At 61.4% G+C, this 23,653-nt stretch overlaps 1 protein-coding gene across 1 annotated transcript in view; it reads left to right on the top strand.

Moving 5' to 3' along the window:
• The window catches only part of HMCN2 (hemicentin 2), a 147,303-nt gene that overhangs the window by 88,993 nt on the left and 34,657 nt on the right, over positions 1-23,653 (top strand). Inside the window, exons 42-67 of the mRNA XM_047097159.1 lie at positions 874-1,049; positions 2,095-2,191; positions 2,367-2,486; positions 3,457-3,618; positions 4,405-4,686; positions 5,699-5,866; positions 7,228-7,341; positions 7,971-8,057; positions 8,805-8,996; positions 9,703-9,876; positions 9,967-10,080; positions 10,630-10,772; positions 11,346-11,496; positions 12,117-12,335; positions 13,916-14,029; positions 14,415-14,602; positions 15,176-15,272; positions 15,532-15,693; positions 15,858-15,971; positions 16,882-17,084; positions 17,784-17,865; positions 19,396-19,527; positions 21,885-22,028; positions 22,128-22,287; positions 22,386-22,510; positions 22,978-23,161. Of these exons, the coding sequence (XP_046953115.1) occupies positions 874-1,049; positions 2,095-2,191; positions 2,367-2,486; positions 3,457-3,618; positions 4,405-4,686; positions 5,699-5,866; positions 7,228-7,341; positions 7,971-8,057; positions 8,805-8,996; positions 9,703-9,876; positions 9,967-10,080; positions 10,630-10,772; positions 11,346-11,496; positions 12,117-12,335; positions 13,916-14,029; positions 14,415-14,602; positions 15,176-15,272; positions 15,532-15,693; positions 15,858-15,971; positions 16,882-17,084; positions 17,784-17,865; positions 19,396-19,527; positions 21,885-22,028; positions 22,128-22,287; positions 22,386-22,510; positions 22,978-23,161 (3,904 nt within the window). The remainder of the gene's footprint in view (positions 1-873; positions 1,050-2,094; positions 2,192-2,366; positions 2,487-3,456; positions 3,619-4,404; positions 4,687-5,698; positions 5,867-7,227; positions 7,342-7,970; positions 8,058-8,804; positions 8,997-9,702; positions 9,877-9,966; positions 10,081-10,629; positions 10,773-11,345; positions 11,497-12,116; positions 12,336-13,915; positions 14,030-14,414; positions 14,603-15,175; positions 15,273-15,531; positions 15,694-15,857; positions 15,972-16,881; positions 17,085-17,783; positions 17,866-19,395; positions 19,528-21,884; positions 22,029-22,127; positions 22,288-22,385; positions 22,511-22,977; positions 23,162-23,653) is intronic.

Raw genomic sequence — 23,653 nt, forward strand, 5'->3', positions numbered from 1 at the left:
ACCGTGGCTGCCTTCGTGGGGGCGTCAGTTGGAGGCGAGCTGCTCCCCCGTCGCAGACAGGGAGGCAGGTGAGTGGCCCGTGCAGCCAGGAGCTCGTGTTCAGGGAACAGGTGGAAGGAACACGACGTGGCTGGGAGAACCCCGGGCCGAGTCAGGAATCGGATGTTCTCACGGTCCTCGATCAAAGGGGTAACTGCTTTCGGGGAGCATTTAAAAATTTTAAAAACTTTAAAAAAAGGTTTTGGTTTTTTTTTTGTTTTTTTTTTGTTTTTTTTACATTTTTTAAGTTTAGTTTGGAGAGAGAGACAGCATGAGCAGGGGAGGGGCAGAGAGGGGGGGGAGGGAGAGAGAGAATCCCAAGCAGGCTCGCACCTAGAGCCCCACGTGGGGCTGGAATCCACAAAACCGTGAGATCGTGTCCCGAGCCGAAACCAAGAGTCGGACCCTTAACCAATCGAGCCACCCGGGGGCCCCAAGACACTATGTTTCTAAAAAGAATTTGAGATCATCGTAAATTCACATGCGCTTGTACGGATTAGTACAGAGAGATCCTGGGTCCCCTCTGCCCAGTGTCCCTCGACAGAATCCTCTTGTAAAGCACACAGCCACACGTGGGGGTATCGACGTGGCTATGCGTCACCATCCTGCTCAGATTTGGGGGCCTCCTCTTGGAGCAGGACTGGGAAGGTCCCTGCGGGGAGGATGAGAGGCCACAGCTCAGGTCGGAGGCCCCCTCCCAGCGCTGACCGCCCCCCCCCCCCATGCCCTGCTGTTTGCTCCTGGCTGCTGGAAGCGGCCGGGCCTGACCCCGGGCCTGGCGTCCTGCCGGCCCCACCCACGTGCCTGAGACCCCTCTCCTGCCCCCTCCCGCAGTGCCCCCAAGCATCCTCGGGGAAGAGGTGAACGTGTCCGTCGTGGCCAACGAATCCGTAGCCCTGGAGTGCCGAAGCCAAGCCGTGCCCCCTCCCGTGCTGACCTGGAAGAAAGACGGCCGCCCCCTGGAGCCGCGGCCCGGCGTCCACCTCTCCACAGACAAGGCCTTGCTGGAGGTGTGCAGGGCAGGGCCTGGGGGGGGGGGCCCTACGAGATCAGTTCAGCTCAGCGTGACCCAGCGCCCGGGGCACATCCTCCTGACCTGGTCAGGAGCTGCTGCAGGGGCCTCGCTCGGTCCCCACAAAGCCGAGCCTCTCGTTTTTCACCTGTTTTTTACTCCTTCTTCCAAAGCCTCCTGGCCTTTGGGGATGGGAACCCTTTGTCGGGCCTCTGGCCCAACAAGGGAAGGGTCGATGAGGGCCGGGGACTGTGGGGACCGCAGCCTGGATTTAAATCTCAGTTCCACCTCCTCCTGGCTGGGCCGCCTCAGGCAGTGTCTCGAGCACACCGGCCTCCGGTCTGTCACCTGTAAGCACATCGGTGCTGCTCTTCTGGGGTGGCCGGAGTTCAAAGCCAGCCCCTAGAATGGCTCATCCATGTCCGCTAGGGGAGGGGAGGTACTTCTCCAGCTGTTGGGGAGAAACTTCCACTCCAGCCTCTTCCTCCTGCTCCCACCCCTCTACACCTTGTGATGTGATCATGCCCAACTCTGAACACCTCATTTTGGTTTCCTCTACCCACAACTTAGCTTCGTCACCTCCTCCGTCAGGATCTGACCTCTGAGGACGGGACCGACCCCCACCCCCCACCCCCCGCCGCCCAGTCCTTCTTCATTTTCTACCTTCCCTTCTGGTCTGCTCTGTTGGACTTTCCAAAGAGGCCGGGAGCAGATTAAAGGCGGGAGAGGGGCTGACCCAGCCACACGCGCACCGTCCTTAGCGGGGCTGGGCTGTGGATGTGAAGTGGGGGGGGGGGCGGGCGGGACCACCATCTGGGGAGCCCAGTCCCCGTGCCGGCCCACGTCAGGCCACCACAAGCTGTGGCTTCTGGAAACGTCACGGTGCACCAGGTAGGGGAGGTGCTATCATTGCCCCCAGGTTCCAGGTGGGGAGGCTGGGGCGCGGTGAGGTCAGACGACCTGCCCAAGGTCACACAGTCTGTTCAGGGGTGACCCCATCTCGGTGCTGCCCCCGCTGATGGCTCATTCTTGCTTTCGGCCAGGTGAGCAGAGCAGAGGTGGGGGACGCAGGCCGCTATACCTGCGAGGCACTGAACCAGGCGGGCCGCTCGGAGAAGCACTACAACCTGAATGTCTGGGGTGAGGGTCTCGGGGACTGGGCTGGGGTCCCTCCCCTGTCCCTGCCGTGGCTGGCTCTCATGCCCCCAGAGGAGTGCTGCCTCCATGGTCCCGGGATCCTGGCTTTTTCTGTTCCCCGCCCCTGTCCCTTCCCGGCCCAGCACCTACCTCATACGCCTCTCTGTTCTCCCCCCAGTGCCTCCTGTGTTCCCCTCGAGGGAACCCCGCATCCTGACCGTGACCGAAGGGCACCCCGCCAGGCTGTCCTGTGAATGTCGGGGTGTCCCCTTCCCTAAGATCTCCTGGAGGAAGGACGGTATGATTGCCTCCCTCGCCCAGCCCCGCCCTGGGTGCCCCCCACAGTGGAGGGCTGCTCCTTGCCCTCGCTGGGTGTCCCCCCCCCCCCCAGAGCCTAGCTGAAACAGAGACGGGTGGGCTTATGACACTGGGGGTAAGGGTGCTGTTTACAGAAGTGACAGTGCCCTCAGCCCCTCTCTGCTCGGTCCCCGAGTCTTCCAGTGAGTGCTGGGTTGGGCCGCGGCCTTCTCTTCCAGAAAGCCCTCCCTGACCCCCACCCTAGGCTGGGGCCTCCTTGACATAACCCCTGAGTGTTTACCTGTCATGTAACCACCCTAGTTCTTCAATGTCTGCTTCTCCATGAGTCCGTGAGCCCCATGAGGCGTCGTCTTGGCCCCCCTGAATTCCAAAATTGGTCTAAAACGGGTGCTCCATAAATACTTGTCATTCATTCATTCACTGAACCAATAGTTGCTGAGGGCCTCTCCGTGCCAGGCCCCGTTCTGGGTGTTGGAAATATGGCAGCGGATCGGGGGTAGTCAGGTAACAGGGAGTTAGCGAATAACTTCGATGGTAAGTACTACCTATGGAGGAAAATAAAGCCAGGAGACGGAGGAGGTGTTTGCAGTTTCAGGCTGGGTGGCCACGAACGTTTGGCCAAGCAGAATTTAAGAAGGGGAGGGAGGGGTGAACATGAGAATATGGTAGGGAAAAACATTTCAGGCAGCGGTCTTAGCAGGTGCAAAGGCCCTGGGGCCGGGCGGGGATTCAGGCGGGACCGGATCTGCAGGCAGACCCGTGATGCGGAGAAGCCCAGGGATTGTGGGAGCTCAGGGATGGGATTTGGCACTCAGGGAAAGCTTCCCGATAGATGTGCCGTGTAAGTGGACGCCTTCAAGGGTGAGCAGAAGCCGGCCAGGACGGGTGGGAGGACACACATTCCAGGGGGAAGGACCGGGGACCAGGGGCTTCTTTCTTGCTGCCTCCAGGTCAGCCCTTGCCAGGGGAGGGGAACAGCCTCGAGCAGGTGTCAGCGGTGGGGCGGCTGCTGTACCTGGGACAGGCCCAGCCGGCCCAGGAGGGAACGTACACCTGTGAGTGCAGCAATGTGGCGGGCAGTCGCAGCCAGGACCAGCTGCTGGAGGTGCATGGTGAGCCGGGCTGGGACGACCTGAACCCGGTGGAAAGGGCCAGAAGGGCGGGCCACCAGGCACCCCGGCAGGGCAGACCCCACCCCCCAGAATCCGAGCAAAGACAGAAACAGTGACGATGAGAACAATTTCCTGTCCCCCTTGGCCACTGGGGTTTTACGAGCTGCCCCCCGCTCAATCAGCCTCTTCCAGCTCGTGACCCATGTGCGTGCGTGTGAGAGGGGCGCCAAGATCCCAAGTAGCCCCCCGTGGGCCCGGAGAAACAAAGTTTATCTGGACAAACCTCTGTGAGGTTCCTGCACATGACGGGAGCCTGTCTCCAGAGACTCGTCCTGCAGCGATGCAATTAAATACCGCAGCCTTGGAGACATCTAGAAAATTCTAGAAAATAAAACCAAGAAAAGCGCCGTTCAGCATCCCACCTATGGAATGACGCCCTGCCCCAAACAGTCCCAGTGTCCCGTTTAGGCCCCAGGAAGCCCCTCGTTTCTGAGGAAGGAGACCCCTCACAGATCTTCAGGGCTGTGCTGTGACTTTATTCTCCAAACAGAGGGCCTGCCCCTGATTTCCAGGGTGCAGGAGAGGGGCCGAGAGGTACTGGGGCGGCCCCCGTTACAGAGATGGAAAACGGAGGCCCAGAGAGGTGAGGTCACCCGGCAAGGTCACACAGCCAGGGAGTGGCCGGGGGAGCACAGGCGGAGTGGGGGCCAGCCCGGCTCGCGGCAGACGCTTGGTGCCCCGGTGGCCACAGCAGCCCTCCCTGACGCGCTTTCCCCTCATCCCCAGTGCCGCCTCGGATCGCTGGCCGCCGGGAGCCCCACACGCCGGTCTCTGTGGTCCAGGACGGGGAGGCCACTCTGTGGTGCAACGTCACAGGGAAGCCCCCGCCCAGGGTGACGTGGGAGTGGGGCGGCCAGCCGGTGAGGGCCGAGGCCGGCCTGCTGCTGCGGAACCAAGGCCAGAGTCTGCACGTGGGGCGGGCGCAGGCTGCCCACAGCGGACGCTACACCTGCGTGGCCGAGAACGTGGCCGGAAGGGCCGAGAGGAGGTTTGCGCTCTCCGTGCTGGGTGAGGACCCGCAGCGTGCTGGAGGAGGGCGGGATGCGGGGCCCGCTGGGGAGAACAAGGCCCGTTCCAGCTGCCGGTACAGCCCCTGGTTCTCCCAGGAGTCAGGCCTGCTGCTGGGGGAAGCCTTGAACCCCGCTCTCAAAATCAAACAGCCCTCATTTCCCCCGTCCCTCTCTCCCTTACTTGCTGTTCCCTTACTCTGTTCCTCGCACTGGGGAAATAAGCAGTCTCTATCCCGCATGACTCATGTGTGGTGGGGGGAACCCAGGGCCTAGGAGAGACAAGGAAGAGCCTGAACGCTTGTCATGGGAAGTCAGGGCGGCTTCCTGTAGGAGGTGACCTTTAAGCTGAAACGTAAGAGCTGAGTGGAAGTTAACCAGGTGCCGGGGTGGGGGAAGGGGATGAGTGTGGGGGGGGTGGGGGCAGAGGGAACACACTGTACAGAGGCCTGGACAGGTGACACGGCACTTTCGGGTGACCGCCGCCACATCCTCGTGATTCCAGTCTTTTATTGAGCGCCTACTGTATGCCTCAGGGTGGGGGCAGGAAGTGGTAGGAGATAAGGTGAGCAGGGATGGGTTTAGCGAGGCCTCTCTCATCACGGCCCCCACCCCTGCCACTGCCTGGGGATCCCTGGAGTGTGACCTCCTTCTGAGTGGGTGCTTGGCGTGTGGGTTTAGGGGACATATCTGTGTCCACCCCGGCCCTAATTCCGGTCTCGCTGCTGAGCATTGACTCCATACCAGGCAACGTGCTGAGTTCTTACTGAATCCTCCTGGCATCCTTCTGAGGGAGCGGGGAAACTGAGGCCCGAGGTTTGGCTACTGCCAAAGCCCAGCGTGTGGGCACCCGTCACTCCCCCCAGCGGGAGCCACTCTGATCTTGTCACTTCTGTTCCTCAGACTCTCCCGACCGGGGGTGGGTGTCCTTGCGGGGCACAACTGTTGGGGGACAGGGAAGGAGCGTACAGCCCCCATATGCGGCCTGAGTGTGGTTTCTCCTCTGTGTCTAGTGCCCCCAGAGCTCACCGGAGACTTGGACCCAGTGACCAACGTCTCTGCTGCCCTGCACAGCCCCTTGACGCTGCTCTGCGAAGCCACAGGCGTCCCACCCCCACGGGTCCGCTGGTTCCGAGGGGAGGAGCCCATCAGCCCCGGGGAGGACACCTACCTCCTGGCAGGTAAGGTGCCAGCCAGGGGAGAGTCTGGTTGTCAGGTCTGGACCTCTGCCTCCGCCTCTGTTTATCACTTGCCCCTGCCCACTGACCCTTCGCTGCCAGGCCTGGTTGGGAAAACCATTTAGCCATCGGTCCCCCAAGAATGCAGCGGAAAACACTGGCTAGGTGAGGTAAACGACTGGCTTTAAATACGCCTGGAAAAGACTTCCTGCTCGGTTTCCCTCCTGAAGACGGACAGCGACTATGTGCACAGTTAAGGCTCTGATAAGTCTTGCAGCAAAAATTCTCATGGCATGTCCATAACATCCCCCAGAACAGTGACACACTTTCAAAATGCTGAGCCAAGCACCTTCTCCTTTGAATATTCATCCTCCCCACAGAGCTGGTTTGTGATAGCTCTTACTGGGGAACTATGGAAGGGGAAACTGGGGCCCAAGAGGCAGTGTCCCATCCACGTTTTGCAAGAACCTCAAGACCCCCCTGAAGTTCAGCCTCGGTGACCCAAAAGTTGTTCCACGTAGCCAAAGCTGGGATGACAAATTAGGTTCCCCTCTGCACCACTTCTGAGCACTTGGTGGGGGCTGCTAGATGCCTTGCGATAGGAATTCAGAGACTGCATCTGGGCGGAGGAGAGCATGGTGATCCATTAGTGATGTCTGCCCCCCGGGTGGTCCGTTAGTGATGTCTGCCCCCGGGTGATCTATTAGTGATGTCTGCCCCCGGGTGATCCATTGGTGATGTCTGCCCCCCCGGGTGATCCATTGGTGATGTCTGCCCCCCGGGTGATCCATTGGTGATGTCTGCCCCCCGGGTGATCCATTAGTGATGTCTGCCCCCGGATGATCCATTAGCGATGTCTGTCCTGGGTTCAGGAATAGCAGTAATGGTGTATCCAGTGTATCTGCCTTCCCTGGGCAGGTCTTAGATGATCCTTGGGTTTTCCTGGGAGGAACTGGCTCACCTCTGAGAGGTCCTTGGGAGAAGGTGGCTTTTTTCCAGGGCCACCAGAATCCCATGGCGGGGGTAGGGGGTGGGGGCGTCGGGAGTCTGACCTGGACCAGGACTACAGAGCCCATTTTAGCCCTAGTCAATTTCTAGAACCAAGGGTAGCCAGCTTACAGATCCTTCTTATTAGAACAGGGCCCTCAAATTTACCCATGCACTAATGTCCGGGGCTTTCTCTACCTGTTTATCCTCCTGGGCCTTAGTTTTCCCATCTGAGGAATGGAACGCTGGGGGAGGTAGACACACACACAGCGAATTGCCAAACCTGACACACTCCTCTTCTGGTGGGCAGCCTGGGTTCAGCTTGGGACAGAGGCTGTTCAGAGCCGTGCCTGGAGTCCACTCCCCTCCCTCCCCAGGTGGCTGGATGCTGAAGATGCCCCGGGCACAGGAGCGAGACAGAGGTTTCTACTCATGCCTGGCAAGCAACGAGGCTGGGGAGGTTCGGAGGAACTTCAGTGTGGAGGTCCTGGGTACGCCCCAGCCCGTTCCTATGAGCACCCCACGAATCCTTCCTCTCTTGTCTTGGAGCTTCTGGGGGCTTTCCCCCGGACTAAGGGCTCATGCTATAGGGGGCACTCAACACAGGAAGGGGGGAGAGACCAAGCCTTGTTTTCTTTGCCTCATCAGCGGCCTCTGCTCTGAAGTTGCCATGGAACTTTCTGGAAACAGCAGGGACTAACCCCAAGTGACAGGGGGCACATATTTTCAACACCACCCAACTGTCTTCACAGGAAGGGGGGAGGGACCAAGCCTTGTTTTCTTTGCCTCATCAGCGGCCTCTGCTCTGAAGTTGCCATGGAACTTTCTGGAAACAGCAGGGACTAACCCCAAGTGATAGGGGGCACATATTCTCAACACCACCCAACCGTCTTCCTCTGATCAGGGCCTTCCCGCAGAGGCACTGGGACTTCCCTCAGCCAGCAGCAAATGTTTATGGAACTCACTGCCCGTGGGAGCAGGCCTAAGGGGATGGGAAACCGAGGCACAGGAAACTGAAGGCGGTTGCCTTGGGCACTTGGCTCTGGGCTCTTGGCTTCCTGATTCATGGTTGTTCAGCCAACCCTGGTCAGTGACCGTCCGTCTCCCTGCTTCTTCCCAGTTCCTCCCAGGATTGAGAACGAGGACCTGGAGGAGGCAGTCAAGGTCCCCGAGGGGCAGACAGCCCACCTGACGTGCAACGCCACAGGTGAGGGCCACTCACGGTGGGTTGGGACAAGCATGAGAAGTCAGCTTCAGAGAGGAGGGGGTGCCCGGGGCTTCCGGCCTGCCCCCAGCCCCAGTGCTCCCTGTGGAAGGTCTCTGTACATCTTGAACTTGGTACCACATCCCTGCTCATCTTCGCACAGGCTCTGCCTCTGCCCCAAACACTCCTCCCCACTCCTCACCTGGCTAGAGACCTCAACTTCTAGGACTTTCCACAACGCGTCCTTGGCTGACCCCTTGGGCCCGTGGGCTGCCTCCACTGGGGTCCCACAGGCCCCAGGGCTTTCTTGTCCCAGCCCCAAGCACCCTGGACCATAGTAACCTTGACATCTGTATACCCCAGCTGGGCTCTGAGGTCCATGAGGACCCAAGGACTGCCTTGTCACCGTGGTTCTCCCAGTGCCTACCAGAGGAGGCTCCCATTAATGCTTGTGGACTGGGGGGGATGGATGGGTGAATGGATGAAAGGAATAACTTGCCTTTCTGTCTTGCCTGTCTACACCAAGCGATCTCTGCCCCGTCCTCCCTAAAGAAAAGGCAGTCAGCCACATAGGAAAGGCCCCGGGCCAGGCTTGGAGGCTGCTCCTATGTCGTGCCCTGCTGCAGGGGCCTCTGGCCTGAGAATGGAAAATCTATGTCCCCTGCCCTACCCCGGAGCCACCTCTGACCTCTTGGCCAACCCAGTCAGAACCTTCTGAATGGTCTCCTCTGCCTGTCCCCCTCCTTACAGGCCACCCACAGCCCAAGGTCACGTGGTTCAAAGATGGCCGGCCCCTGGCTGGTGGAGACGCCTACCGCATTTCTCCAGACGGAGCTCTCCTGCAGATCGTCCAGGCCGACCTGTCTAGTTCTGGCCACTACTCCTGCATTGCAGCCAGTGCCGTAGGGGAGAAGACCAAACACTTCCAACTTAGCGTCCTGGGTAAGTGCTGGGCATCTCCGGGCCTCCCTGGGCGCCGAAAGGAGGGGGAGCCAAGGTGGCCAGCTCCGAACAGACAGCTTCCCACAAAGCACTCTGCTATTTTTTTCTTTCCCATTTCTTCAGGTTCAGCAACAACAAAAATAGTCATAGCTGTATTGGCTGAACGTTTGTCACGGGCTGGGCGTTTGCACAGGCCTGATTGGTTGGACAGGCCTAGGGGGTGGGAGATGTGCTTGTCCCTCTGTGTCACCAACGAAGCGCTGAGGCTTGGAGAGGTGACAGGGCCCCCAGGTGTCCGTCCGTCTCCCGAGGGTAGTTGGCACGGACTGTCCCGGCAGGAGAAACGGGGATCTAGAAAATGAGAGGACTTAATAAATAAAATCTGCTTGTACAAAGGCTGGTGGTAAAAGGGACCTGAAAGAGGAAATCTTAGGACCAATGAGAGCAGAGGGAGAGGGGCACAGATTGGAACACAAGCCGAGTTGACAAGGCTCTGGTACATTAGTAGATGGGCTGGCTGTTAAGAGCCTTCTGGGGAAATTGAGGCGGGGATCGTCCTAAACTTCCCCTGGGGGACTGCTTAGCGGTGGAAAGCGTAGGCTCAGAAGCGAAGCACCAGGAGCTGAGATCTTTCTGGATCCTCGGGCCCAGGATTAGGGATCTCTGTTAACGATCGTGGCACCCCCCCACCCCCGCCTCCCAACAGTGGTTCCCACCATCCTGGGAGTGACCGAGGACAGCGCGGATGAGGAGGTGACAGTGACCGTCAACAACCCCATTTCTCTGATCTGTGAGACACTGGCCTTCCCCTCCCCCACCATCACCTGGATGAAGGACGGCGCCCCGTTTGAGGCCTCGAACAACATCCAGATGCTCCCAGGTGATGCCCTCTGTCGGTTGGAGGAAGGGACCGGTGAGCCTGAGTTCGTGTGACCTCGGGGGTGACCCTGCCCCCTGCCCCCACAAGCAGGCACCCACGGGCTGCAGATCCTGAATGCCCAGAAGGAAGATGCGGGACAGTATACCTGCGTGGTCACCAATGAACTTGGGGAGGCCATGAAGAACTACCACGTGGAGGTGCTCAGTGAGTCGGGGACCCTCCCGGGCACCGGCAGGGCGGGCAGGAGGCCGCCTGGGAGCCCTGGGGCCCCGGCACCTGGGCCACACGGATGCCCTAGGTATCTTCATGTGGCTTACCTCCTCTGACGGTCCCCAGGCAGCCAGGGCTGACTCAGTCATTGTAGGACCAAGGGCACCAGGAGATGAAAACAAGTGAGTTAGGACTTGGGCCACATGGACGCAGATTCCCGCCGGTCCCGGTTTCCTTCTGTCACCCGCGCCGCGGTGCGGCCAGAGGCCCTACACCTTGAGACCTGGCACCCCCAGAATGGCCCCCAGAGGTCACCCCAGGACGTCCCCCGCCTCAGACCTGCCCTGTCCCGTAAATCACTCTCAACCAACACTCTCTCCCCTAAATGAACAGTGACAGGAGCGGGTCGGTCTCCAGGGTCCCTGTGGCTCTGCTCTTGGGAACCAGCCGCCCATTTCTGGGACGGCCCTGGGGCCACAGCGGGCACTGGGTCTCAGCAGCCCTTTCCTAAGCCTGCTCCTCAGACCCGCTTGTGGCTTTCAGTCCCTCCTTCCATCTCCAAAGACGACCCCTCGGGGGAGGCCGGCGTGAAGGAAGTGAAGACCAAGGTCAACAGCACTTTGACCCTGGAGTGTGAGTGCCGGGCCGTGCCCCCGCCCACCATCAGTTGGTACAAGGATGGACGGGTAAGCTTGGGGCCCCGGGGTCCCCCTGCTTCTGCTTGGAACCTTCCGGAGAAGGCAGTCAGAGCACCTGGCCCCAGAGCTGGCCTGGGCCCTGCCCCACTTTATATTTTAGTAAGAAATCCAGCTCTTTGTAGGGAACAGGTGTCATCAACATTAAACTCCACATTCACCTGTTTAACTCACCCGGTTTTTCGGCTACACGGGTTCAGGGTTCAAAACTAACCCTAACCCTAACCCTCACTTTGTGTTGTATTTTTAAAATTTTACTCAACTCTAAGTACTCTCATCTAGGTCTTTTCTGCGCCTTCCTTCTTTTTTTTTTTTAATGTTTGTTTATTTTTGAGAGAGAGAGAGAAAGACAGTGAGTGGGGGAGCGGCAGAGAGAGAGGGAGACACAGAATCGGAAACAGGCTCCAGGCTCGGAGCCGTCAGCCCAGAGCCCGACGCGGGGCTCGAACCCACGAACCGCGAGATCGTGACCTGAGCTGAAGTTGGATGCTTAACCGACTGAGCCACCCAGGCGCCCCTGCTCCTCATTTCCGACCGCCCCCTCCCCACTCTTCCCACCCCCAGCCCGTGACCCCCAGCCAGCGGCTGCGCATCCTGGGCGAAGGCCGGCTCCTCCAGATCCGGCCCACGCAGGTCTCGGATTCAGGGCGATACCTGTGCGTGGCCACCAACGTGGCTGGCGAGGATGACCAGGACTTCAATGTGCTCATCCAGGGTGGGTGGGGGCCGGTGGGGCGGGGGCGGCACAGGTGGGGTGGGGAGTGTCCCTGCTTCTGGAATGGTCTAGCAGGAGGACTCTGTCCCCGGCGGCTGGCTCTTCTTCTCATGGCTGGCCGCCATGTCTTACCCCCAGACCCCTGGCCCAGGCCTCTTCCCTTAACTGACCGTGACCTGGGGACATCACTGCCCTTCCCCCGCCTCCCAGCCTTGGTTTTACCTTTGTAAGATGTGGGTCATCCAATCAGGTGGCCTCGGGGGCCCCCTCCACTTCTGAAAGCCAGTGGTTTTGTGCCTCTGTGCTCCGCTCAGCAAACCCTAGTTACAACTTCGTGTCTGCTTCCTCCCCTGAGAGGTGTCACCATGCCACACAGTCTCTTGAGTCCACTGGACGTGAGCTGCAGAGGGCAGAACTCTATCCCAGTGCCTAGCATAGTAGCTGCTCAATGAACACCGTCTGAAAGAACGAGTGTCTTCGAAAGCTGCCTCGACCTTAGGGGTCTCCTCTAACCGTGGACTTCTCCAGCCCTGAGAGAGGCTGGCACGGGAGTCTCTTGGAACAGAAGCGCACCCCCATCCCTCAGCTGTGCGTCCTAATGGCTCTGTCCCCCACCCCAGTGCCCCCCATGTTCCAGAAGCTGGGCGATGCCGGTGTGGACTTCGAGATCCCGTCCAGGGAAGAAGAGGTCCGCGGTGGGGTGACGGAGTACCGGGAGATTGTGGAGAACAACCCTGCCTACCTGTACTGCGATACCAATGCCATCCCTCCCCCGGAGCTCAGCTGGTACAGGGAGGGCCAGCCCCTCTCGGCCGCAGACGGGGTGTCTGTTCTGCAAGGTAGTTTAGGGTGTGCCCAGGGAGGTCGGGGCGTCTGCAGGCAGGGATCGGGGGCACGCTCACCTCGGACTGCCCTTACGTGTCCTGGGAACTCTCCTGTGTGCTGCTTGCTCTGTGGCCGCGGGCAGGCCGCACAACCACCCTGGACCTTAGCTGCCTTTTGTAAACTCGGGCTAGACACCCTTTGCTTATTTGAAGGCAGGAGCAGCATCCCCCTTTGCCTCTGGTTTCTAGAACGAGCCCACCTCTGGGCTTCAAGGCCTGTAAGGTCCTGGGATAATTGGCCAAAGCTGGTGTCTTTCTCTGCAGGGGGCGGCGGTTCCTTTATTGTGATCTCACGAGGACCACACTGGGGCGGGGGGTGGGAGTCCAGGCACGGAGCCCTGTATCGTCTCATCAGGGGGGAGATCATGTGACCTTTCAACGTAGGATTTGGCCTGTGTCCTGCCAGGCCGGGGGCGATGGTGGGGCTGGCTGGGGGAGCCCAGGCCTCTAGACGAACAGGGCCATTCCAAGGGTCGTACTTTGGTGCTCGCAAAAGAAGACAGCCTCTTGGAGACGGACGGACGAGAGGCGATGCTTACTGAAGCTGCTTATCGCTGTCAGAAACCCCCGGACTGACCCCTCAGCCCGGCTACTGCCCTTGGACTTGGGCACTGATCCAGATCCTGGGTACACAGTGAGCTCAGTCACATGCTGATTCCTACCTCAGGTCCCGACCAGAGGTTAATCCCAGCCATCAGCTGATCCCCTGGTCCTAGCCATTAACCTCCAACCCTACCACTGCCCTCTGACCCTGGCCACCGACCCCTAAGCATGGGCACGTGGTGGTGGTGGCCACAGGTGGACCTTAATTCTGAACCTGACCATAGATCAACTTTACGTATCAAGTGACCCCCCCGCCCCTCCCCCCGCCCCCTCCCCCCCTCCCCCCCCCCCCCCCCCCCCCCCCCCCCGCCACGCCAAAACGCAGCCACTGCTTCTCCAGTCCTGGCTACTGTCCCCAGCTCTGTAGGTAACGAGCCCCTGCTTCTGACCCTGGCCACAAGCACACCACAGCCTGGGCCAGCGATCCCCCAACCCAGACTCCTGAACTCATAGTGACCCCAACCCTGCTCCGCCGGAGACCATCGCTAGCCCCCTCCATAGATGCCAGGATCTGGCGCTGGCTGTCTCTTGATCACAGAGTCCCAGGTGACACCCCCAGCCCCCCGCTTCCCCCTCCCCCGCAATCACCACAGCCCAAGAGCTGCCTCCTCGCCTCCGAAAAGCCAACGCCTGGACCTTTGCCCAGCTCTCTGCCCCCTCCCTCTGCCTTCATCACGGAGCTGGGCTCAGCGCCGCCGGGCACTCTTGGGAAGCCTCAGTCCTTCCATCTGTGAGATGGGAGTGGTCTTAGCACACAGAGTCAGAGGCCGGGAAAATGCTCAGCCCAGGGCCCGGCACCCCGCAGGCGGGGCACGCCGATTCTCCTCCATTTATCTCCGAGGAGGTGGGCCAGGGACGTCTCCCAGGTCCCCTCCAGGGGAAAGAGCGGGCCTCCTTGCCCTCGTTCAGGTCTCGGTCCTGTGTCCCCGCAGGAGGTCGGGTCCTGCAGATTCCCCTGGTGCGTGCAGAGGATGCCGGGAAATACTCATGCAAGGCCTCCAACGAGGTGGGCGAGGACTGGTTGCACTACCAGCTGCTTGTGCTGAGTGAGTGGCCGGCCTGGGGCCCGGGGGGATCTGGGTCTGCAGGGCCCATGGCAGGGGGTGGGGAGGGGCTCCTTGCCGTAGGGGCTCAAGGCAGAGTACATAGCCAGTCCTGCTGTACCGAGAGGTTGTTAACATAAGGCACACGACCTTGGACTGGGGGCAGATTCCAAGTGGCTCTGTCGCCTTGGGCAAATCACGGGCGGCCGTCCCTGTGCCCCAGGGTCCCTAGCTGTGGCGCCGAGGGGGGCTTGGCCGGTAGGGCACAGGGATCCCCAGCCGGAGCCTGGCGCCATGGGCTGCTCTCACCTCCACACCCGCCCCCCTACCCCAGCGACCTTTCCCAGGCAGGCTGCCCACTCGTCAACCTGCTGTCTCTGACCCCCAGCCCCACCTGTGATCCTGGGTGACACAGAGGAGCTGGTGGAGGAGGTGACGGTCAACGCCAGCAGCACCGTCAGCCTCCAGTGCCCGGCCCTGGGCAACCCCGTGCCCGCCATCTCATGGCTCCAGAACGGGCTGCCTTTCTCCCCGAGCCCACGGTTGCAGGTCCTGGAGGACGGGCGCGTCTTGCAGGTGAGGACGTCCCCCGTGACTCAGTCCTGCTGGTCCGGGGACCAAGGAGCTGACGTTATCTGTGCCAAACGAGGCTCTTTGCCCGAGAGCGTGTCGGAGCCCCTGGGATTAAGTTCTGCCCACCAAATAATCCTACGTGAGGAGCTCGCTGGCAGCCCAGGGCCACACGGAGTACCCGCAGAGGACACATACGTGTGCCACATCTAGAGCCCGACGCGGCAGGAAAGCCGCGCGACCCTCACAGAGCTGGGCCCGGCACCCTCGGTCACCCAGATCCAGGCACAGCTGTACGGGTGCCCAGCACAGCACGGAGCGGCCCTGCTCGGGGCTGGGGTTGGGGGGGGACGGTTGTCACCATCTAGTTTGCTATAGGGAATCACCTAGCACCAACCTCACACTGTGCCCGAATGTCCCAAAGAGCCCTTGACGGACGTGGTCGGGGGGGATGCCCCTCGAGCATTGCTCCGTGCAGACAAAGGCGGCGGGCAAAGGAGCCCTCACGGTCCTTCCTGGGGGAGCCCAGAGCCCGCAGGCCCGTGGTGTCTCCCGGGCACCTTGTCCCTGCGCCTGCAGGTCTCCACGGCCGAGGTGGCCGATGCCGCCAGCTACATGTGTGTGGCCGAGAACCCGGCGGGCTCCTCGGAGAAGCTCTTCACCCTCAGGGTACAAGGTGAGCCGGGCTGAGCAGCGGCCCCTGGGGGGCTCCCAGCTCGGGAGGGCCGCTGCTCCCTCTCTGATCTCTGAGCCTTGTGTCGTCATCCGTGGGGTAGTCGTGACAAATAGTCGTGACTGCACAGCCGTGCTTAAAGATGCGCCAAGGCAAGGCGCCAGGAGCTCCGAAGGGCCGTGCTCCACTCTGTGGCTCCCTGCCCCCCCGACCCGAACGCGCTCTCATGGGTCTTTCTTTCTCCCGGTGGCTGCGGGGACAGCCCCACCACGAATCACAGGCCCAAGCTTGGAGCAGGTCATTGCCACGGTCAACAGCAGCGTCTCCCTGTCCTGTGACGTCCATGCTCACCCGAGCCCTGAGGTCACGTGGTACCGGGACGGCCAGGCCGTCTCCCTGGGAAAAGAGATCTTCCTCCGGCCTGGTGGGTAAACTGAGGCTTGGAGCCCAGCCTGAGGCTGTGTGGGGAGTCAGAGTTGCTTCCCCAAACCTGGGGACCACACCGGGAGTCTGGGAGGACTTGGGGACTGTGGGCCGGGGCCCCGGGGCCTATTTGCTGGTGCGAGGGGTCGGCTCCCCCCACAACAGGCACCCACACGCTGCAGCTGGCCAGGACGCAGCCGTCAGACTCCGGGATGTACATGTGTGAGGCCCTCAACGCCGCCGGCCGAGACCAGAAGCTGGTGCAGCTTAGCCTGCTGGGTACGTCCTGCCTGTCCCCCACTCCTTCAGTGAGCCCTCGGCCCCACACGCTGAGGCAGCACAGCCGGGAAAGGGGGCAGCCGGCCCCGGGGGGAGCCTGGGATGCCCTGCACCCTCTCTGGGCAGCAGGGTGGGTAACATCCTGGCCTGTAGAGTTGGACACGTTGCGTTTGAGACCCACCTGTGCGCTTCGTTGCTCTGTGATCTGGGGCAAGTCGCGTTCCCTCTCTGAGCCTCAGGCCTCCCGTCTGTAAGGTGACGGTTGGCACAAGGATGGTTTGTGAGTGCTTACCCGGCACGCCGTGAGCCCCGAGGTCGAGGAGGGGACAGCAGGACAGCCGCAGGGGGGCTGGCCCAGGAGGGGCCCTTCCCAAGCTGATTGATCCGAGGTTCTCAGCATGCGGCCTTTGTCGGGGCCTCTGGTCTTCAGACTCCTCTTGGGGAGAAGCTGGCCCAAGTCGTCATGACCCAGAGCTCACTGGAGGTTTCCATCCAGCCCCGGGGCCGGTTGATTTATTAGCGCGGTGTTCACCTACTGTGTGTGCCCTGTGGCGGGTCCCGTGGGCTCACGGCCGGGGGTGGGGGCTTCTGTGCTGGTTTGCTGGAGGGACGTGGGCTGTGGGGGACCCTCATGGGGGGCTCTGACCCAGCCAGGGCCTGCCCCGTGCAGCAAAGAGCCCAGGAAGGCCATCGGAGGATCTCCCCATCTAAGAAACTGAGGCCCAGAGAGGGCAGGAGGCTTTTCCCAGGACCTGGACTCTCGTCCCCCCGCTCCCCGGGTCTACGTCATCCCTGGGGCCGGCTCCACTGCGTGACCCCTGTGGGCCTCCGTCGGCTGTCTCCCCTGGCTGGAACCAGGGAGGACACCGGGAAGGCTGCTGTGCCTCAGTCCGCTCACCTGTTTTCCCAGTGCCCCCCACCTTCAGGCAGGCTCCCGGCGGCCCCCAGGATGCGATCCTGGTCCGGGCTGGGGACAGAGCCGTCCTGAGCTGTGAGACCGACTCACTCCCTGAGCCGACCGTGACCTGGCTTAAAGACGGGCAGCCGCTGGTCCCGACGCAGCGCACCCGGGCTCTGCTGGGTGGGCAGAGGCTGGAGGTCCAGGACACCCAGGTGAGCGGCCCCGAGGCATGGGCAGCACTGGGTGGTCGTGGGGCCCGGTCCTGGTGAGCCCAGGGGGCAGGCAGGGTCAGGCAGCTGCGTGGCAGGGTGTAGGGACGGTCACCTCCTTAGTCTACAGGGCCTCGCACCAAGTTGCTTAGCAGCCTCCGGGGCAGGTGGCGTGAGAAGAGCACGGGGCGCCAGAGCCGGCTCTGAACTGACCTTGAGCCGTCCGTGCCCCGGCACCTGCCTCCATTTCCCTGGGATCTAGAAGCCCTCTCCAGGCCCCCCTGGCTGCGACCCTCTGGGAGCCTGCTCTGCCCACCCTCCCTGGTGTGGATTAGACGCTCACAAGTGTTTGTTGGATGGATATTTGCTGCTCCTCTGGGAAACCTTGCTGGGCTCCCGTCTCCTGGCCCAGCTCCGTCCCCCCGCAGCGAGGGGCTTTTTCCTCCAGGCTTGGCTGATGTGCAGGCCCAGGGGCCGGTGGGGGTCCGGAACCTATGCACTCACCCTGCAACAACCCTCCTGCTTGGGAGGTTCTTGGGAAAAGCCAGCGGGTCCTGTCTCCTCTTCGGCTTCCCAGGCGGGACCAGCATATTTGGGGAGTCCCTTCTCCAGAAGGTTCTGAGGCCTGGGTGTTTTGGGGGGCCCTAGGTATCCCCCTCCCGGCCTCGTGCACACCACCACCGCGTGCTCTCTTTGTCCCAGGTGTCGGATAAAGGTTTATACAGCTGTAGAGTCAGCAATACCGCGGGGGAAGCCATGCGGACGTTTGTCCTCACTGTCCAGGGTAAGCTGGGGACCAGCCTGAGAGCATTGCCGTGGGACCCCCTAGCAGCACACAGGGCCGCCAAGGATGGGAGGGGCAGTAGCTAGAAAGAGTCAGTGGCCCTGCATACTCAGGGCACAGGATATGGCACTGAAAAGACCAGGATTGTTGTTGACTTGCTCTCTGAGGCTCAGCAGGACGCCTTGGTTCCTCTGAGCCTTGGGTTTATCTTCCGGTGAAAGGAGGAAAAGTGCAGACAGGGAGCGTTCAATTGACGGGCTGCCGTGAGTGTATCTATAAAGCGCCCAGCACGGCCCTGGGAGAGTCAGGCAGTTGGAGCCCTGCGGCCACGTCGCCACTATTTTGAGCCCTGGGGGGCCTGCTCCCTCAGCCCAAGGACCGAACACAGATGGCATTTGACTGGATGTGGCTCAAGCTGGGGGAAAAGGGGGAGCTCGCTTTAGGGAAGTAAAGGATGAAGGCTCAGCCAGACTTTCTTGGCATCAGGTATTGTATCAGTTAGAACATAAGCTCAGCTGTGTAACAAAGAGACCCCAAACCCCAGTGGATTAAACGAGAGAGAACTTTACCTTTCTCGTGCAAAAGCCCAGAGGTGAGTGTCTAGGCTGGGGGTCGGTGGGGGGGAGCTCGGGGCCTTCCGAGTGGTAGGTAAATTACTGAGTGGTAATTTGGGGCCCGGGATCTTTCCGTCCTGTCGGCCACCCGCCCCTTAGGGCACTGCCCCTGTCCACATGCATCCCGCCCCAGTTCACAGGAAGCAGAAAGGAGCAGGAGCAGAGGGCAAGCACTTTTGTTTTGAGCGAGTGATGCCTGGATCCCGTCAGTGGGAATATAGGCCGCTGGCCCCAGCAGGCTGCAAGGGAGACTGGGAAATGTAGTTCTACCTGAGCGAGCCCGTACTCTGCTAAACTGCTGTGCGAGATGGGAAGGACAGGTGCGTGTGGGGGGGTGGGGGGGTGGGGGGGCGGACATCAGCTGGCGGCCCCAGAAGGCAAAGCCAGGAGCCTGCCCACCAGGCAAGTAGCAGGTGGGGCCAACCGTGAGCCATATTGAATACGACAGTTGAAACTTATCGACACCGGGTTTGCTGCTTCAAGCCTTCTCCTGTCGGCTGCTTTGACGGGTGGTGAGAAGTGGTGGGGGGGGGAACGTCAGGTCCCTGAGGACAAAGATGTTTCATCCCGAGCACAGCCATTTTTGTTCCACTGGTAGCGGTTGCCTGGGACGCGTGACGCCATCCTGGCTGAGCAGGGGAGAGTGTTGGGATCGATTAGTGATGTCTGCCCTGTTCACAGCCGGGCACTCACCATCCTTGGGCTGCGTGGACCCCTCTGGGCTCTGCTTTGCAGGCAGTTGCTGGTTCTGTTTACATCTGTGAGTGAGGCAACCTTTATTGCTACCGATGGCAAAGCATAACATGTCAACTGCTAACCAGAAGGAAGAGCCCGTTGAGTGTCCCTAATCCGCCCGAGCGGAAGGAAGGGGGCCGCGGGATCTTAGGATCCTGGCAATCTGGCTTCTCTCCTGCAGTGCCCCCAACGTTTGAGAACCCCAGGACAGAGAGAGTGAGCCAGGTGGCCGGGAGCCCCCTGGTGCTGAGCTGTGATGTGACCGGGGTCCCTGCACCTACTGTCACCTGGCTGAAGGACAGAATGCCTGTTGGTGAGTGCATCCTGCCCTCTCAGCGATGACACAACAATGGCAGCGACCTTGGCGAAATCAAAGGCCGGCGGGGTCCTGTCATCCCAACCCCTGTTTGTCTTTCGACCCGATCGGCCCTTGAAACCCCCGTGTGGAAAACCATTCCCGTGGGGGCTCAAAGGCTCCCTGCGTTTGTGTCCACAATCAGCTGGCACAAGTTGGGTGCAGGGTGGGTGCTGAGGGCCCGGCCGGCCTGCCCCTGGGCTTGGCGTCGGCCCCCAAAGCTGCTGCTTCCCCCAGCAACTCAGCTCCGTCTGGCCCGGCTGCCGGTCACCACCCCCCCCCCCCCGTCCAGGGGCCTTCGTCCCTCTCCCCTCACCCACCCGTAGGTCTGTCGGCAGAGCCCTCCCTTCGTCAGCTGCTAGACGCCTCTGGTGCCAGCCAGCTCTCTGGTGCCCGTAGCCGTTCCCTTTCCGGCCACCACGGTCCCCCTGCCCCGGGAGGGCAGCAGCCCCCACACGGGTCCTTGGTCCAGTCCACATCTCTGGTGCCGTCTCCAGACGGGGAGGAAGGGATCTCAAAGTGCAGCTCTGAGGAGGTCCCTTGTCTTTTCTCTGTCTCTCTGTCTCTCTCTGTCTCTCCCACCCGACCCTCCCTCAAATACAGCTTTATCAAGATTCACATATTGTGCAATTTATCCGTTTAAAGCTTACGATTCCATTCTTTTTAGTATATTCACCGACCATCCCCACAGTCAATCTTGGGACATTTTTATCACCCAAAAGGAAACCCCATTTCCCCCCCAGACCTGCCCCCAACCCCAGCCCTAGGCAGCCCCTGGCCTGTTTTCTGTCTCTGTAGGTTTGCTTGCTCTGGACACTGCACACAAGTGGAATCATGCACTGTGTGACCTTTTGCGACTGACTTTTCTGCCTAGCATCCCGTTTCTAGGGTCCATCCATGTAGTAGCGGGCGTTGGTTCTTCATTCTTTCTTTCTTTTAAGTTTATTCGTTTGTTTCGAGAGGGGGAGAGAGAGAGAGAGAGGCGAGAAGGGGCAGAGAGAGGGGAGGAGAGAGAGCAAATCCCGAGCAGGCTCCATGCTGTCAGCACAGAGCCTGATGCAGGGCTCGAACTCACGAACAGTGCGATCATGACCTGAAACCAAGAGTTGGATGCTTCACCAACTGAGCCACCCGGGCGCCCCCGTTCTTTCTTTTAAGTTCAAGTTTTTCTCTCTTTTTTATGGCTGACTATTCACTGTGGGGCTATATCATATTTGCTCTATCCTTTTCATCAGCCGGTGGACGTCTGGGCTGAATCCCCCTTGGGGCTCTCATGAATGATGTGCTGTGAATGTTTAAGGACGAGTGTCCGTGTGGCTCATGCTCTCCTGTCCCTTTGGGCTACACCTGGTTGTGGAACCTCTCTGGGCCCCGTTCTCCACCTCCTCTCGTGGCACACGCTGTTTCCTCCCGGAAATACCCACCCCGGGGCCCCCCCCCCACCCCGCCCAGTGCCTCTACTGGCTGGTTGATACCCGCTTGGTTCAGCTGAGACCCGCCCCCTCCCAAGACCTGCCTGACCCCTCTTGGCTCCCTCGGGGTCTTCACAGGGCTGGTCGCGCAGGATCCCGCGTGTCTCACTGTCTCCGATGCACTTTGAGCCCCTAGAGGCCACGGGCCGTGTCTCACTCGGCTTTGATCCCCAGGCGGACAGCCGGACGTGCAGTCGTTGGTTTAGTATGTTTCGTGTGGAGAGACTGGCCGCACAGTTGAGAACCCGGGTGAGGGTGGCCCGGCCTGGGCTGGGCAGCCAGGGGAGGCTTCAGGCCGAGGTGCGGCTGGAGAGACGGGGACCATTCCAGGCTGGAGGTGGGGGGGGGCAGGTGCGTGCAGCCTGAGCAGAGGCCCTGGGGAGCCCCTAGCGAGACTTGCATCGGGGCCCGGAAGTGGTCAGTGAGTGGCTGATTTACCCTGATTGGAAGCCCTGGTGGGTGACAGCGGGCAGGGTAGAGATGGAGTCGGGGGCCCTGGGGGTCCACAGGAAGAGGGCCAGGTCTCAGACACTAAAGGAAATGGGGCACCTTGGCGAGAAATGCCAGTAGGGACAGCTGTGGGTGGGGCACCGGGCCGTTAGAGACCCAGCTGAGGAAGGTTGTGATGTAGGCAGCTTAAAAGACCCTGCCCCTGTCTGGGCCTCAGTTTCCCTGTGAGCCCCAGAAGCGGGTGGGCGGTGCCAGGGTTCCTGGGGTCCCGCGAGTGTGGGGGATGGGCGCCTTCTCCAGGAGTCACGTGACTTGCGTGTGGGGCCCCGGTGGTGGCGCCCGGGGCGGTGCGGCCGTGCGGGTGAGGGCCTGGCACGTCCCTCCGTCCCACAGAGAGCAGCGTGGCGCATGGCATGGTCTCCCGGGGGGGCCGCCTCCAGCTGAGTCGCCTGCAGCCCGCCCAGGCTGGCACCTACACGTGCGTGGCGGAGAACAGCCAGGCCGAGGCCCGCAAGGACTTCGTGGTGGCCGTGCTGGGTACGTCTGCGCCCTGTGCCCCCCAGCCCCGTGTCCCTCCCCCCTCGCCAGCCCCCGCGCGGGCCCCCGCCTCACCATAGCCCCCCCCCCCCCCCGCAGAGGCCCCCCGGATCCGGAGCTCGGGTGCCACGCAGGAGCACAGTGTCCTGGAGGGGCAGGAGGTGCGGCTAGACTGTGAGGCGGACGGGCAGCCCCCGCCCGACGTGGCCTGGCTGAAGGACGGTGGCCCGCTGGGCCAAGGCGTGGGCCCCCACCTCCGGTAAGGCCCGCCCCGTGTCCTCCCGGGTCCCCACCCCCACCCCGAGTGGCAGCCACAGCCCCTCACGTGCCGGCTCTCGGCTCTCCGACCCCGAGCAGGTTCTACGTGGACGGCGGTACCCTGGTGCTGAAGGGCCTGAGGGCCGAGGACTCGGGCGCCTACACCTGCGTGGCCCACAACGCGGCCGGGGAGGACGCCAGGCTGCACACAGTGAGCGTGCTGGGTGAGCAGCGGAGGGGCGAGGAGGGGGGCGGCTCTGCCCTCCCGGGGCTGCGACAGCCCGGCCACTGTGGGGCCTCCACCGGGGGCATCTGGAGGGGGGATGCCGGGGCCGGGATGCCGGAGACCTGGTTCCGGCCCCAGCCATGTCCACACTGTGAGCCAGGCCACCATACGGCCTCTCTGGGCCTCTGCATCCTTTCTTAGACTAAAGGAACAAGCGCTTCCGGCCCAGGGGCGCGGCGGGAGAGTTGGGGAGTAGGGGGGCTGGTGAGGAGAGAGCCATGGGGTGAGCCCGTGCCCCCCTGTGCTGGGCTTCTTCCTCTCCTGGCACCGATGTGTGGCTCTAAGAACCCCGTACGAGATGGTTGCTGCTTTCTGGAATTTGCCCGAGAGGATCCCATCTCCCCCACCCAGACCCTCTTCCTCAACCCCCTCACTGCCCCCCTTTTCCTCTCTGCCCACTCCTAGTTCCTCCCACCATCGAGCAGTGGGCAGAGGGCTCGGGGACCCTGGTGAGCAGGCCTGGGGAGCTGGTGACCATGGCGTGCCCCGTCCGGGGCTCCGCGCCCATCCGCATGAGCTGGCTCAAGGACGGGCTGCCCCTGCCGCTGTCCCAACGCACTCGCCTCCACAGCTCGGGCCGCACCCTCAGGTAGGGGGGAGGCTCCCCGGCCCCTGGGCCAGCTGGTCCCAGACACAGTCTCCAGGCAGCTTGGGTTTCGGAGCACATCTGGACGGTTTTCAAATAAAAATAATACATATAAGCATACAGAGGTCTGTGATGGGGACCCACCCCCAAATGGAACTCCAGTTTCAAAAAAGGACTCTGCCCTCAGGTTCTCCCAGCCGAGGGAGGGAGGCAGAGATCCAGGTGATGACATCTGGTGGTTTCCAGTTCAGCCTGCCTTGGGGTGGAGGAAAAATCAGGGAAGGCTTCCTGGAAGAAGGCTTCTGAGCCTTCTTCAACACTTACGGAACGCCTGCTGTTTGCAAGTGCAGTTCCGGGCACTGGGAATAGAGCAGTGAGCAAAATAAAACCTCTGCCCCTGCAGCTGCTTTATCAGGGGAGGAGAGCGGACACTGGGTAGAATGTCACAAGGGATACACACGCTGAAGAATAAAGTAGGGGAAAGAAAAAATGAGA

Source organism: Lynx rufus, unplaced genomic scaffold (assembly GCF_022079265.1).
Source record: "Lynx rufus isolate CCGP_SWC_20201006 ecotype Redwood Valley unplaced genomic scaffold, mLynRuf1.p SCAF_10, whole genome shotgun sequence".
Classification (NCBI taxonomy): domain Eukaryota; kingdom Metazoa; phylum Chordata; class Mammalia; order Carnivora; family Felidae; genus Lynx; species Lynx rufus.